Source organism: Neltuma alba, unplaced genomic scaffold, assembly GCF_004799145.2.
Source record: "Neltuma alba isolate B1F8T4 unplaced genomic scaffold, ASM479914v2 tig00008317_pilon, whole genome shotgun sequence".
Lineage (NCBI taxonomy): Eukaryota > Viridiplantae > Streptophyta > Magnoliopsida > Fabales > Fabaceae > Neltuma > Neltuma alba.
The window spans coordinates 1-17,802 of NW_021634990.1; the positions used below are offsets into that span (position 1 = coordinate 1).

The 17,802-nt window shown below is 29.9% G+C and overlaps 1 protein-coding gene across 1 annotated transcript; it reads right to left on the reverse strand.

The window, feature by feature from the left end:
- Positions 1–52: 52 nt before the first annotated feature.
- On the reverse strand, positions 53–3,347 carry LOC114753939 (psbP-like protein 1, chloroplastic). Its single transcript, XM_028942643.1, has 8 exons — positions 3,213–3,347; positions 3,027–3,123; positions 2,131–2,211; positions 1,938–2,020; positions 1,696–1,818; positions 1,547–1,618; positions 617–713; positions 53–320 (listed from the first exon to the last, which is right to left on the reverse strand). The coding sequence occupies exons 1-8, from the start codon at positions 3,273–3,275 to the stop codon at positions 217–219; spliced, it is 720 nt and encodes a 239-aa protein (XP_028798476.1). The 5' UTR covers positions 3,276–3,347; the 3' UTR covers positions 53–216.
- Positions 3,348–17,802: the final 14,455 nt, after the last annotated feature.

Sequence of the window (17,802 nt, forward strand, 5' to 3'; positions counted from 1 at the left end):
GCCAAAAAAAAAAGAATGGAGAGATTTGACGGGATAAAATTTAGAAAGGATATTGAAACATTGACTACCATACTCTTCTGAGTTGACTGAAAAAAACGTTAGCTACTATAACATATGGGCAATTGGCCAAACAAAAAGGTAGACTTGAAATTGGGCAGCATTCTCGCAGATGAAAGTTCATCATCTCTATCATGAGAGCAAACGAAAAGGTAGAACTCAGACATTGAAAATTTTGAAGGACTCTACGACCGTCTGCAACCTGTCCTTCATCTTCTCCCACCTTCTCTCATTTGCTCCCGTCGTCAAGGTGTAAAACTTCCCTGCCATTCATGCTTGTTAGTATCAGTTAATTATGCTATCATACGTTAATTATCTGTACCCAAGTCCTAGATGATCATACATTCAACCAGTTTACTTCCCTTTTCATCACACTTGAGTTTAAACAACCAGATCTTGAGGCCTTGAAACCAACTGGAGCTTAAGCTCTGGTTCTACCAAGTTTAACCCCGCTGAATTTATCACTATATGCATTACATACTCACTAATTAATTTTCCTTTTAAACTTGAGGAAACTTATCATGGAGTTAAACCATCCAATGCAAAGACAAAACCATACCATTGCCAATGGAGATAGTGCTCAGAGCGTGGCGAGTATAGTTAGGAGCCTGAGCAACAAACTCAAATTGATAATACGCTTTTCCCTCAACGTCTTGCTGCACAATACAAACATGGAGCAAGCTGTGTTATTCCATAAAGATAAGCCCTTTATGTGCACATCACAATGCAAATACAACTCAATGAAAAGTGAAAACAACCATATTCCTCATTCACAACCAAGAGAATGTTTATAATATATTGGCGTGGTAAACTATCCAAGGGCATGCAATATAGGCTTCGTTGAAGCTCTCCTTGTTTGGGAATGATTGGAAAGGGAGAATAATCCCTCACTTATATTTTAGATTTTCCAAACAAAAAAGATCAGTTGAAAAGAAAATCTATTTGGCAATAAAATGAAACAACATTTTGTTCACTATAAACGGTCATCTTTGAGCAGGAAAGTCCCATTCAGAACCTTCAAATACTATGAAAGGCCAAATTCACTTTAGTCAACTAATCCAAGTTGAAAAGGCTACCATGCTTGCATTAGTTACACAGAAATCTTAGATTATTTATATGCGCATAAGCATTTCAGCTTTCCAGGTCATATCTTTCCCCCCACCTTTAGCTCCTCTTATGCATATATTAGGTTAAACTACCGTGTATACACTAAGCCAAGGGTGAACCCATTTCCAACGGAAACTGAAAAACAGCATGGAGGAAGGAAGAGATGATATCAAATTCAACTTTTTGCATAAGTGGTAAGGGAAAGACAGAACACCAGCAATGACTAGTCCTGAGGTCAACTCTGACATGAAAATAGCAGAGCAGAGTTGTCCAGGGAATATCATATTTACTGCTTATAGTTTCTGAATCCGTATCAAATCTCAAGACATGCAATTTCACGGTCCATTTAACGTAAAGAAAGAAGAGGTATGAGATATTAAACCTCCTTTGCCTGAATTAGTTTTGTTTTCTGGGTTGGAGGAGCCAGAACTTTTTTTATTAGAGTTTCAGCAACCTGCGAGAAAAGCAAGATCAATGACATGTTCTATTTTCATTCAGAAAAGAGAGAGCTGGCTCTGATATAGCATTAACCTGTTCAGGAGGTCCAAATTCTCGAATATCTAGTTTTCCAGTTGGGATCACATTTACACTGACATTTTCGAGGGGTTCAATGACATCTTTGAACACCTTATCTTGACCTTCAATCACTACTTCCTGCACACTTCCCATTGTAAGAGTGGATGGAAGTAGCCAATCTTAACTTTTGTGAATGAATAGTGAACTGGCTGCAGACACAAGTCATGTTGAAACAGATATCATGTAAAACTGCGCACCTGCCACCCAAAAGGGTAGAGAAATGAATATCCATCTTTCTTGTCCAATGCTGACAAAAATCCTTTCTTGCTTTCTGCAGCAACTGAGACATATCAAGGGTTTACTCTAAAGATGTCAGCCATTTATAGCCTTCTAGTCAAGAGTAATTTAGTACAACAAATGGAAAACTTAACTGCTTAAAGGCAATCTTACAGGAGTATGAATGTTGGTTAAACAGAAAAACCAAAGGGGCAGTAGCCCCAATGGCAATCATTTGGCGTCTTCCTGGCATTTCTGCAAAAATGTAAGAAAAAAATCACCAAAATAATTTGTAGATGCTCTGGTTTTTAGATAGTGTAAGCAAGCCTTTATGAGATAACTGCTTGAAGCTTCGGATATCCAATCTTGGCCCTACAATTTAGAGGAAATGTACTTTTTGGTGCCTAATAGATCAATGCCTCAATTTTTTGGTACTAAATCTTAGTTCTACTCGATTCAATCCCTGAAAGTATTTTAGGGAAAATATATAATGCTTCAAGGATTAACAAGAGATAAACATTGCTTATGAAAAAAAAAAATCGCGTTATGTACCTCTCACCTTTCATGTTAATCTCTATGATAGAATGAGTTTCACTTGCCTTGTTCATAATTGACAATCTTGATATGAATCTCTATATTTTACAAAGTTTATTTCTGAATTCTCCGCAACTGCATTTCGTGCGGTAGTGCTTAAATGATTCATATGGAATGCAAATGACACATCTGTGAGGTTAATTTTTGATATAGACCCCAGGTGCACATTGCACAATGCAACTTAACCCAGAAGTTATCGTACCGAAATTAGCACACCAGAGGTAACTTGTAATTGGACCCATAACTCAGCGGAGAAAGTGCAATATTCCAAAACAATAATCAGTAAATACATACAGCATACACTAGCGATCTATCAACGGCCTTTGATGCTAAGTTTAAGAGGTAGGACTAAATGCTTACTAAAGAAGCTACCAATGAGAATGGACGAGTTGTTGAAGTGAGATTGAGATATTTGAAAGTTGAAAAGCAAAGAAATCAAGTACTTGTACAGCTGAACTCGGAATAATCTTGAATACCTGTAGGGGAAATGGTTTTTAGTGATGAATGGGCAGCCTTAACTATGAACGAAATGCTTTCTCTTCTACAGGAACGAAAATGACCATTCTTCTGTAGCTAGTAAAATTTCAAAAAGCAGAAGGCGACTGAGTGAAATCATCACAAACTTAAAGGATAAAAAAGACAGAGATAGAAGACGAAGGTACCTGAGGGAAAGAGCTATGGAAGAGGGTCCGGTGAATTGTTGGGGAGTTCTGAAGGGACGCCATTGTTACTGTTATTGTAAGTGGAAGTTTTCTTCGAAGTGCGAAGTTCAGGGAAGAAGAAAGGCAATGGCCTTCTCTGCCCTCAAGATTCAGTGGAGGAGGCGGAGAAAACCCCACGTAGGATGCAAAGTTATCCACATTCTTAGCGACAGCCTCTAATTCTGCAGTCTTTAAGTTAATTATTTCCTACGTGGCCGCTGAAGATAATATTTCTAATTAGTAACTTTGCAGTTTTCAAGCACATTTAGATCGGGGGAAAAAAAAACCTTAGCAAGCAAATGCAAATAAGATAATATATATACTAAAATAAGAAACTATTTAATTCTTTTTTGTTTAATTTATTTTCTTATGTTATGGTTTATATTCTTTCTTTTTTTCCACATGCCAAAAAGGTCTCCGAACAAAAACAAATCAAGATATATAGATGATAAAATTTTATTCCGGTACTTTAAACATGTTTTTAATATATTATTGGATTGATATAACGTTTGGACTATGAAATTTGGAAGCATTTTTGTTATATTCCCTCAAATTTCAAACACATAGTCTTAGTCCTTGACCTTTAGTCTATTTTAAAACATTAGTTTCCGCAAGTGTAATGGTGTTATAATCTACTAAATTATCATAAATGGTGTTGAAGTAGTAATACAGACTCACCAAATAGTATCTTATTATATCTTGTCTAGATAACAAATTATACAGAAGAGAGTTCTCATACACAACGTTATGAGTAGCTCCTTAAACAAGCAACAAGGGAAAAAAGGGCTAAATATCAACGTTATGGGAACATATTCTTTGTTTTTTTTTTCTTCTATATTATCCAAACAAGATCTAGTTAGGTGTCATCTAATGAGTTCATATCATCACTTTAATATTGATTATGACACTTTAGTAGATTTTAATATCATTACACCTCCAAGGATTAATGTTTTAAGATGAACTAAATTTTAGGAAAAAAAAACTATGGATTTGAAATTTGAGGGATCAAATAAAAATAGATACCACTACAAAAGAGGCTCTTTATGGGGTCAAAATGAGCCTTTCACAGTAATTTTGAGTGTGATGTCTATGCCATCAATATTAAAAAAAAAGAGGATTTTACGGCAATTTATATAATCACCATGAAAAGTTTGTTTATTATTTATTGAATTTTCCTCCTCTTGCTTCGCTCTAGATCTAAAGTCTTTAACTACCAGTAGAACATCAAAGCCTTCAACTATCAAATCGAAGCTACTAAGATTTGATGAAGGTAAAATCGAACACTTAGATAAGATAAAACTCATGAATTTTAGGCTATCAAACTCAGATCTACAAAATAAGGGGAAAAATTAGATCTATTCAAGCTTCATGTATCATAGTATGTTTAAGCAAGAAGACTAATAAAAAAATAGATCTATTCAAACTTAGAACAAAACGTCTTGTTTTTTAATCAAAGAAAATATACCCACATCTTTTTAAAGAACTAAACCACAAAAGCTATAAAACTCATAGAAAGAGTGAAAGAGAAAGGCGAAAAACTCACAAATAAGGATAAAGAAGATGATGCGACAGCAACGACAATGGAAAAAACATGGCAGAGATGATAGAAACAAGGAGAAAATGCTGGCAAAGGTGAGAGGAGGTAGAAAATCGAGTGAGGATGACAGTGAGGGACCATGAGCTTTGATTGTGAAAAATGAAAAATTACCGCGCGATGGAAAGGGATTTAAAATTCTAATAAACTTAGGGATTTAAAATTTTAATAAACTTTGTAAAGCGTTTTTTTAAACAACCTCCGTGAAAAGCACTTTTAGATTTTTAAATAACTACTATGAAAAGTAAAATGTGCTTTCTTATAATTATAAAAATGCCATTGCCATTTTTTTCACAGCGTTTTGCTTCATAACTGCCGTAAATTAGCATCGTGAAAAATCTTTTTTGTAGTAGTGAGCCTCAAATTTTAGGAACCAAAAATATTAACCTATTATTATTTAAAACTTTGAAGAGCTTTTAGTATTATTCTATTTCATTATTTTGTTTTGAATTTATTTTTTAACTACTTCATTTGAATTTGTAAGGGTGTACAATGTGATATTCTTTGTCATTGCAATAAACTAGTTGAAATAAATCCTGTTGTTCTTTATAAATTAAGATTCGTAAATGCTATACTGCTGGTACTTAATACAGTTTAGGAAAAATAACATATATTTGTGACAAAAAATCAAATTAACTAATTTTTATAAGACTTAGTTACAATGTAATTCAGTAAGACTAACACATATTTATAACAAATAACCAAATTAACTAATTTTTTTAATATCTTTAAATCAGTTATGTAATTCTCATATTAAAGAATAGAGTCAGTATTATTGAACATAATCTTATACATAGTTGTGTGTGTGCATAATAAAAGTTTTGCTCTTTCATGTATTCCTTTTCAATTTCATTGTTCTCTCTCTCTCTCTCTCATTCTTTTGAGTTCAATAAAAATCATGTCCTTCCACCTTCAATAACAATTATAATTAATAAAGTTTTAAGGATTATCCTAACTGATGAAGAATTAATAGTGTGTTAGCTATCAAAAATATGTTACTCTAATTATGAATTAATGATTGATTTATGGACACCAAATCCTAATAAAAATAGGAAAAGAAGTCCAAACTGCATTCTGCATTCAAAGGATTAGAGGCTTCAATGACCCTTCCATTTCCATAATTTGCAATTGATGCTGAACACTGCAGATGAAACTGATATTTAAAAAAATATCTCAACTCAGCATCTTTTTCTCTACATCTAGGTAGGATTGGATTTATAAAAATCAAAAAATAATCAAGAAATCAAATGCTAGTAAAAACTATATATGGGGAGTTCTACTTTAACCAAAAAACCTAAATAACACACACATATATAAGGCACCCATTCAACATTAATTGATATATAATGTGATTTATGTTTGGATGCATTTTTTAAAAAACAAGTTTGACATAAATTTATTTAGATGATATATTAAAAAGTAAACTTTAAAAAGTTCTAAAGTGTCATTGAAGACATTGTCAAGTTTTAAACATTAGGGAACATGTTAGCTTCGAGCAATAAAAACACCTATATATATAGATTATACATTTCCTGCTCAAAAAGGAGCATGATATAGATCGGATAGCCACACAGGCATTCTTGGAGATAAGAATAACAATTAGATTTTAGCCAAATCAAACAACTTAGTTCTCTACCTATGAGATCTTAGAAGGTTACGTTTAAGGTTTTAGTTAGGGACTTAGGGTTTTTAGTGATTCTGTTGAAGTCCTGAAACTTACACCACACGAACACTCATCAAATCAACAACTTATTTGTTTAATTAGAGCAGTTTGAGATCAGCGAATCGCGTTCTGATTTCATGGCACAATAATCGCTTTTGCGGAGCTACTTAGCAAGTTCCATCTCGCTCACGCTTCAACACTTCTAATTAAATAAATTAGGTTTATTTACTACTTCTTATTCTTAATATAAGATCTAGTTAACTAATTTGAAGAGATTGATAAAATTAATAAATACTTAATTATAACATATGTTACATAATTTTAAAAAAATATTTATGTGTATCATTAAATTATATATCAATTTATGAGTTAGGAAATTAATTTGGAAAAAATAATAAATAATAATATAAATATAAAGTAATTTATTTAATTTTGTTAATATCTTTAAATTAGTTAATTAGGTCTTATATTAAGAAGTAGATATAATATTTAGATTACGCAGACGTCTGGAGAAGTTAACAGCCATGCTGATTAATCTGTTAGTAAGAGTTATGCAGAAAATCATTGTACACACTCCTCCTATGAATGTAGACATTTGTTTTTTGTTTTTTGTTTTTAATGGAAAGTAGACATTTGCTTTTAATTAGCTAATTAGTGCAAATAATAAATAGGGGGGGTGCTATTAATTAATAATAATTTTTTTTTCATGCCCCTAAATACTGTATTCCAAAAAAAAGAGGATTGGAAGAGACGAATTTTTAAGGGGAGGAAAAACAATGTCATGCGATATTTTTCAACCATCACACGAGTTAACAGCATGGCAACGTGTTGTTACTTTTCACACAAGAATTAGCCTCACTCCTAACAAATTAACATGTCTTTATATCATTATATGGATCACATTGCAAAATCAAAATAAATTTGGATAAATATAATTATCAATAATCTCTACTTGTGAGGGCAGAAACGATGAATTTAAAAGATATACGTAGGCATGATCATGTTCATGCCTCTCATTCCTTCTTATTATAAAATATTTTGTCTAAAGTATAGAACTTTCTAAGTGATCAACCACACTCCTCTAATCAATGAATTTTATGGAGCACGATTTTGATGTTTTATGAAAAAATAACTAATTTTAAATAATTCTATTAATTTATAAAATACTCTTCTGGTTCTATTTATAAGTCACTTCCAACATGTTTCATACAGATCAAGAAAAACCTTAAACTTCATTAACTTTTCTTTAAGATTTAACAACTTTTTAACTTTATCTCTATTTAATATTTGTCATATCTCATATAAACAAAATCAACACAACAATAAATAAATGATAAAATTGTGATTCAATGTAAAAGATTCTCTCATTATCCTGTAAATAAAACCAAAAAATATCCTTTTTTTTTTCTGCTCTATAAATAGAACTAGAGAAGTAATTACTAATTATTAAGGAGAGCAAGTAGCTTATGCGAATCTTTGGCGTCAAATCTTTTATTAACCCAAAAAAAAAAAAACACCAATAAAAAAGAGTACTACTACATGGTCTCATTTAATTATAACCTCAAATATCATTTTATTACGACATGTGTCAAATCATAAAGAAAATGTAGCCTTAATTAGTCGGTTAAAATCAAAATTACTTGCATCACCAAAGCTTAGTAATAAGCTGAAAACTTAATTAAAAGATACTTTGCATACAAATCAGTGGTTGATTTTTGATTTCATGCCCGACCTCTTTATTAATTAAACCGCCAATCGAGAACGGATCTGGTCTTTAGAATCTACAACATAATTACAATTAATAATGTTGGCACAATTATTGCTGAATATTATTTCTGTTACTTGAGTCAATTGTTTCAATGTTGAGCTGGCCTTATCTGAACTACTTCCTTTGAAATTTAATGTACCTTGACCACAGTTTTATAGTATGGGTATTATTTTCCCTCCGGCCCTGTTTTCTCGCACCATGACTAGTTCTTCTCATATTAGCAAAAATATTAAACTGAAAATACTTGAAGAGCTTTGTTAGATTTAAGGTTTTGATGATAACAAATTATAAAAGTTCTGGTTTAGTAAGTTGATCGATCACCTGATCGATCAAAGGTTAATCGATCATATGTTAGATAAAATGCCTCTGTACAAAGGTAAGTTAGTAGTAAGACTAATCGATAACTTGCTAGATAAATCAAAATTTATGAGTTGATCGATCAATTATCGATCAAGGTTAACTCTGTGAGTGTGAAAGTTTGCAGATAATTATCGATCATTTGATCGACAATTAGTTGTTTGATCAACTGTCAAATAAAGTCATACAATTTTAGTGAGCATTTATCGATCACCTGGTCGATCAAATGAGTTATTAATGAGAAGACAGATAAATGGTAAAGTTTTCCTACTGACGTTGTATTATGGTTCATTCACCATTTATCGATCACTTTATCGATCAGACACTTATTGATAACCTATTCTATCATTGCATAATAACTTATTGGTTTATCGATATTTTTTGTTCTGTCTAAGTGTGCTATCAGGTTCCTTAATCGACCAATTGATCGATCAGTGTTTTATTAATCAAATGATTGATCATCGTCATCTCACTGCACTCAACTGTTTTAAATCATTTTTGGATCACCTGATCGATCATTAAATTATCGATGAAATGATCGATCATCCAAACTTCTGAAACTTTTGTTTTCACATAATGTGATCGATCAAGTTTTTTTTAGCCTATTTGAACTAAGTTCATCAATGATACTTTATCGATTACTTAATCGATTAATCTTTAATCGATCATTTACTCGATCATCGAATATTCTTTGACTTATCTGAGAAAATATGTTTTAAACCTTTTATTGATCATTTTTCCTATCATTCATTTATCAATAAAGTATTTGATCAACGATCTTCAAAAAACTATTTCCCTTATACTTAGCTTTATCGATAATATGATCAATCAAACAGTCTTCGATCACTTGTTCGATCATTGTATTAGGTCATTTTATAACTGCCATTCATATTGATTTTAAAAGTCTTTTGAATCTTTATCTTTAAGCTTTTCTCAACCATACTGTTAGTCTCAACTCTATTTTGAAAGGATTCAAAGGCATAGATGAATTTAAAATTTTATTCTTGCAAAATTTCTTCAGAAGTCACTGTATTCATTTCTCATCCTTTATCGATCACTTATTTGATCATCTGTTGATCCATAAGCTTATTGATAAATGTATATATATGTGACTAAAGTTTTCTCTGTAATTAATTGATAACTTGATCAATCAACCACTTATCGATTAAGGCATGGATCAAGTATGTTTAGTTCATATTTAAAATACTTGATGATTGATTCATTGCTTTTCTAATTGTTATATGAATATCAATGATCTTCATTTTCAGTTATCTTTACAAGTTTCCTTCTGAAAGAGATCTTACTTGTTTCAAGTATTGTTACAAATTACGAAGCAAGCTCAACAGTTATTTGGTAGCCTGTAACCTACCGTGTCAGAAACATTAATGGCGAACTGTTGTTGTAACTGCCAAACGCACGCAATCGATTTTCCAACAGCTAGAAGCCCTTCAGTGTAACGGTTAATTAAACTTCTCCAACTATAAAAGGCGCAAAGAGCATTGAATGAAGTATTGAATACACGAGCTATCATCTGCTCAAATACTTACTGTTGCATTCAATGCTCTATTTCTTTCACCGAGCGTCAGTGTTTATTATTCATTTATTCTGTGAGAGAGTTTGATATATCTTTTTACTCATTTTCTGAAAGTAGCTCAAGAGTGTGGACTCTTGAAAGGGATTGTAACCTTACGAGTAGTAAGGGGGAGTGATTGAGAAAATCAATTATTGTACTGAGACGCTAAGAGCCTATTTAATCTTGGGATCATGGTGGAAATCTCAGAAGTGTTCTGAGAACTGGATGTAGGTCAAGTAGTTGAGATTGAACCAGTATAAATCTTATGTCTTTACTCTGCGGTGAAATCCTTCTAACTCAACCTTTTCTGTTTATTTACTTTACTGTTTCATTACGTTAAAATTTTTATAACTCACCGTATTCATCTTTTTTTTTTTTTGGTGAAGTTGCCACTAACAATTACAAATTTTAAGGATTATCCTAACTGATGAAGAATTAATAATGTGTTAGCTGTCAAAAATATGTTACTTTAATTATGAATTAATGATTGATTTATGGACACCAAATCCTAATAAAAATAGGAAAAGAAGTTCAAACTGCGTTCTGCATTCAAATGATTAGAGGCTTCAATGGCCCTTCCATTCCCACAATTGCAATTGATGCTGAGCACTGCAGATGAAACTGATATTTAAAAAAAAAAAAAATCTCAACTCAGCATCTTTTTCTCTATATCTAGGTAGGATTGGATTTATAAAACTCAAAAAATAATCAGAAAATCAAATGCTACTAAAAACTATATATAGGGAGTTCTACTTCAACCAAGAAACCTAAATAACACACACATATACAGGCACCCATTCAACTTTAATTGATATATATTGTGATTTATGTTTGGATGCACTTTTTTTAAAAAAAGTTTGACATAAATTTATTTAGATGATATATTAAAAAGTTCAAATATAAAAAAAATAAAAAATCAAAAGGTAAAAAAGTTGCGTCAGCTAAATTAAAAGTAGAAAAGGTTGCTTCAATTTTAAAATGGTTTTTGTAATAAACAAGAAATCAATAAATATTATTCTAAATTACAAGAATTGAACAAACGAAACTCATCTAAAGGAACTAAATGAAATCTAAGAAACATTACTAAAACACGCTTAGCCATCGTATTATCTTCCAAGTTCTTTTCTTTTTGAATGTGTTGAAGATTAACGGACCAATAACGTGGGAGCATTGCATGGCTTTTTAGAATAAAAAAAGTCAGTTAATTCTAAAATCATGTCAAACATCGCTTTTCATCCAGCTAATTTTTTAATCCCAATTAATTTCTAAGTTCTCCTTACACGACGGCAAACAAGTTCTATAGTGTCATTGAAGACATTGTCAAGTTTTAAACATTAGGGAACATGTTAGCTTCGAGCAATACAAACACCTATAAATATTGATTAACATTTCCTTCTCAAAAAGGAGCATGATATAGATCGGATAGCCGCACAGGCCTTCTTGGAGATAAGAACAACAACTGGATTTTAGCCTAATCAAACAACTTAGTTCTCTACCTGTGAGATCTTAGAAGGTCACGTTTGAGGATTTAGTTGAAGTTTTTAGTGATTCTACTGAAGTTTTGAAACTTATACCACACGAACACTCATCAAATCATTTACCTATTTGTTTAATCAGAGAAGTTCGGGAGCAGCTAACCGCCTTCTGTTTTTATGGCACAATAATTACTTTTGTGGAGCTACTTAGCAAGTTCCATCTCTCACTCACGCTTCAACACTTCTAATTAGATAAATTAGGTTATTATTTGCTACTTCCTGCTCTTAATATAAGACTAATTTGAGGAGATTAATAAAATTAAATAAATTATTTAATTACAGCATATGTTACATAATTTTTTTAAAAATATTTATGTGTATTATTAAATTATATATCAATTTATGAGTTAGACAATTAATTTGAAAAAAAGATAAATATAAATATAAATATAAATATAAGATAATTTATTTAACCTTTTAAATTTCTTCAAATTAGTTAATTAGGTATTATATTAAGTACTAGATATAATATTTATATTATACGTATTTCTAGAGAAGTTAACATCTATGCTGAGTAATTTGTTAGTAAGAGTTACGAGATATCATATGAATGCAGAAAATCATTGTACACACTCCTCCTATGAACGTAGACATTTGTTTTTTGTTTTTTAATGGAAAGTAGACATTTGCTTTTAATTAACTAATTAGTGCAAATAATAAATAGGTGTGTGCTATAAATTAATAATTATTTTTTTTCTTCATGCGTTTAAATACTGTATTCCGGAAAGAAGAAGGACTAGGAGAGACGACTTTTAAAAAAAAAAAAAAAGTCAATGCGATATTTTTCAACCATCACACGAATTAACAGCATGGCAACGTGGTGTTGTTCCTCTTCACACAAGAATTAGCCTCACTCCTAACAAATTAACATGTCTTTATATCATTATATGGATCACATTTCAAAATCAAAATAAATTTGGATAAATATAATTATCAATAATCTTTACTTGTGAGGGCAGAAACGATGAAGTTTAAAAGATATAGACGTGGATCATGTTCAAGCCTCTCATTCCTTCTTATTATAAAATATTCTGTCTAAAGTATAAAACTTTCTAACTAATTAACCAAACTCCTCTAATCAATGAATTTTATGGAAGACAATTTTGATGTTTTATAAAAAATAACTAATTTTAAATAATTTTATTAATTTGTATAAAGTACTCTTTTGATTCTTTTTGTAAGTCACTTCCAACATGTTTCACGTAGACCAAAAAAAATCTTAGATTTCATTAATCCTTTTTTGAGATTTAACAACTTTTCAATTTTATCTCATATATCATGTAAACAAAATCAATACAAAAATAAATGAAAGATAAAATTATGCATCAATATAAAAGATTTCTCTCATTACCCTACAAATAAGACCAAAAAATATCTTTTTTCTCTGTCCTATAAGTAGGACTAGAAGAATAATTATTAAGGAGAGTAAGTAGCTTAATTATGCGAATCTTTGGCGTCAAATCTTCTATTAACCCAAAAAAAACACCAAGAAAAAAGAGTACTACTACATGTGGTCTCATTTAATTATAACCTCAAATATCATTTTATTACGACATGTGCCAAATCATAAAGAAAACGTAGCCTTAATTAGTCGGTTAAAATCAAAATTACTTGCATCACCAAAGCTTAATAATGAGCTGAAAACCTAATTAAAAAAGACTTTGCATACAAATTAGGGGTTGATTTTTGATTTCACGCCCGGCCTCTTTATTAATTAAACCGCCTCTCTAGAACTGATCTGGTCTTTAGAATCTACAACATAATGACAATTAATAATGTTGGCACAATTATTGCTGAATATTATTGCTGTTACTTGAGTCAATTGTTTCAATGTTGAGCTGGTCTTATCTGAACTGCTTCCTTTGAAATTTAATGTATCTTGACCACAGTTTTATACTATTGGCGGCCCTATTTTCTCGCATCAAGACTAGTTCTTCTCATATTAGCAAAAATATTAAACCCAAAATACTTGAAGAACTTTATGTACTTATTATACTGTTTTTTTTATTTTCATAAATACACGCATCTACATAAATATATTAATATCAAGCCCTAGCTCAGGACCTCATCTAAACCTAGTGGGCAGCTTTACTTGGACAAGTGATGTTTTATCACACTCAATCATCATTATGTATATATATAAATTAACTGCATTGACTGCTTGTATTTTAAAATATTACTATTATAATGTAAATCATATAAATCTAGACCTTGAAAGATAAATACTTTTTTGAAAAAATGTAAAAAAAATACTTGTTGAATTTTAAGTAGATAAATAGATCATGTTAAAATTCAACAAGTATTTTTTGTTGTTGTTGTTCTTCTTCTTCTTTTTTTTTTTTAATTTAATTTCTTTGTTAAAATATATTCTTACCTGAAGCGAAGTGATTTCTTCCACATACCGATATCGTGTCAACAAAAAGATCAATCGCCTCATTGGCTGAGGCTTATCTGATAGAATGGAACCACGTATTTTTTACAAAGAGCAAAAAGAATTCTGAGTTATAATTTATATACTACTTTTTTCATTTCTAAATATAGAAATCATATAACTAGTTTATAGATATTAATAAAATTAGTTAAATTAATTATTTGTAATTAATAATATCTATCTATCTAAAATAATCCTTCAATCATTTGCATTAGAAATTACCCATTAACAAAAATCTTCTTTTAATATGATCCCATCAACAAAAGCTTTTATAGTTAGGGTTAAGGTGCGCCCAACGCCCCGAACTATTTACCCAGGTGCGTCCAGTGGCTTAAAGTAATTTTGTGTGTATCCAGTGTCCTAAGCTAATTAAAATAGTGCATCCATATCCCAAGCTAACAGAAATGTTATGTTTAACTGTTACTTTCCTGACTCAGTTTAAAGTTGACCCCAAATATTCTACATGGTAGACACATGGGCACCCGATGTGTATTATTCTTACTCAAAAGTCAATTTATTTAGAAGAAGAGGAAGGAAATAAATTCAATTTTGAGTAAGAATAATACATATCAAATGTCTATATGTTTACCATTTAGAATATCTGGGGTCAACTTTAAGCTAAGTCAGGAAAGTAACAATTAAACATAACATTTCTGTTAGCTTGGGATATAGACGCACTATTTTAATTAGTTTAGGACACTGGATGCACCAAAAATTACTTTAGGCCACTGGACGCACCTGGGTAAATAGTTCAGGGTGGTGGGCGCATCTTAGCCCTTATATTTAAGACCCCAAGAAATACAATTAAAAAAGAATAGTTATCTTAACCCAATGGATCTGGATTCGATGACATCCATCAATAATGGTTAGCTTCAGTAAAATGACTCGATTATCTAAAACCAAGGTCTCAAATTTTTCACTAAAAGAAGAAGAGTATTTTGTCAACGAAAAAATTTATGATGAAAAGCACACGAATCTAAAATAATTGATAGCATCTTCTATCAAATAGTTGTTAAAAAGATACCTACAAGTAACTAGGTTGAATTAATAAGATCTCATGTATTCAACAGCTGGATTATAGATAATTTGATGATTAGTGATTGTAATTGCGTAAAAAGAGCAATTTTCAAGTCTTAATTTCTGTAGATAGTGAAGGAAATAAAAAATATCTATAAACAAAAGACAAAGTGGGATTTGAGATGAGCACAAGTATATGTAGAAATATACTATTATATATAACAAAAGATACTGTAGATTCATTAAAGGATTGGAATGAATGAAGAAGAAAGCAATTCTAAGAGGAAGGCGAAGCTTAAAGTCCATTACTTGTATCAGCAAGCTTACATGGGAACCTGAAGAAAACCTCAGTATAGGACAGATAATCAAGACATGCGGTATATCCCCTTCAAATTATATTACTAAAACAACGTTGATGGTTAAAACGTCTTCGTTATGGTCTTGGTCAAATTTAGATTTTTACAACTGGCACCATCCCACTTTAAAGTTCATAAGTGATAAAATGTTGATGTGATCTCTAACAATTAACAACTTCATCGCAATATTTCATATTTATTACTCCTCCAATCCTTAATATAAGATTCAATTCTTGACTTGGTTTTAGTTCTAAATATAAGACTCATTATCATATTTATCAATTTTCTCTAAATTATCCCTATGGAACTCCTTCAACCATAATCAAGTAAAGAGGAAAAGGAGATATTAAAAAGATGATTATGGTGTTTTAGAAAAAATGTGTTATTTTTCTTATAATTAACTAACTTACCTAACTTCCTTAGTCTAATCAAATTAGTTAAATGAGTCTTATATTAAGAATGGAGGAGTACTTTCTAAAATAGCTAGTCACGAGGTTAGTTTTCGTTTTAAACATAAAATCTTAATTCATTTTATTTTTTAAAGATATGTATTTAATATTATATAAGTATTTTAGAAAGACTATATCATATTTGTTAAAATTAAGTAATTTGTTAGATACATTAATATACTTAAATTAGTTAGGAAGGTCTTATATTAACCTATCGTGGCAGAAAGCAAAAGTACTGTCATTATACAACAATACTATTATAATAGGGAAAATCAAATCTCCAACTCTTATAATTTCATTTTATTTCTAATCAGGTCTTTATAAATTTTTTCCTCTTTTTTCAAGATCTTTTTACTTTTACATGCTTTTAATTATGTCCCTTTATTTTTTTTTATCAGGTTCTTATGGTTTTACTTATTTTTTGATTAGATCCTTTGTAGTTTTACAAAAAATTATTTATTAACTTTATTCTTTAAAATTAATTTCATATTTAAATTAATAATTATATAATTGGAAAAAATAATTAATATAATCATTTAGTAATTAATAATTAATCAGAATAATCAATTATATTCAACTATAAATTATTTATAATTATATTCTAATTTTAGAAAATTTTATTATTTGAATTTGAATTTTATAATTAAAATAATTAGAATTGAAAAATAAATAATATATATGTTTAGCTAAAAATTTAAAAGAATATTAACATAATATTATTATAATAATTTATTATTTATAGAATAAAGAATAAAAACTATAAGGAACTAATTAAAAATAAGGTAAAACAATAAGGACATGATAAACAAGAAAAAAAAATTAAAAAGACTTAATTAAAAATATATGAAATTATAGAACTTGATAGAAAGAAAAAAAATTATAGAGACCTTATTAAAAACTAGTTGAAACTATAAGGACTCGTGCATTAATTATCTCATTATAATATAACTATATTTTATTACAATTTTAATTTTTTTAAATTTGGCGATTATTGACTTCTTTAACTTTAAATCTTTAATTAGTATGAGTTCAATTTCGTAGGGTGCATAAAATTTGAGAAATGAGTTGCATTGATGGACCTATGTACTGTTGTTAATATTATTGGTAATATAAATAATATATGGTCAAAAATATATTTATTCTTTTCAAATGAGATTTTAGCCTTTACTCTTTTAAAACTAGGAAGAATAATACCTATTGCATCAGTTTCAATATATATTTTACTTGTATAAAAATAACAATTTTGGTATTATTATAATTTTAGAATTTTCATAAAGTGGCTTTTAAGCCGTAAATTCTCTTTAATGCTGGCGAGACTTTGGAACCCAACCCATTAGGTTTTTAATTTTCAAGAAATATTTCTACAAAATTTGAATTATATTTCTCTGATTTTTAATTTTTGAAATTTCAGTATCATATCATTAATATATTCTTTTGAAATATACGGGAAACTCAGCCAAAATATGACACCCGAACGGCATCTTATTGAACAAAAATGGTGATATTAGCCCATTTTTTGTGGTGCCGTACAATTTATGACCTAAGATAATATAATAAGGAGAATTACAATCAAGTCCTATAGAAAAAAATTACAAAACAAGTCTCAGAGGTTGTCATTCTTTACTACATGCTACTTATTGGAACCTTTTAGTAATTAATTTTCTTTTATGAGACCTATTGGAATTCTCCCAATATAACTGGTCAAAATTTTTATGGTATGTATGGGTATACTGATCCTAAGTGTGTAATAGTTGAATTTTAATGCAAAACATATTGGATTTTACCTAATTTTTTTTCCTTATAATTAA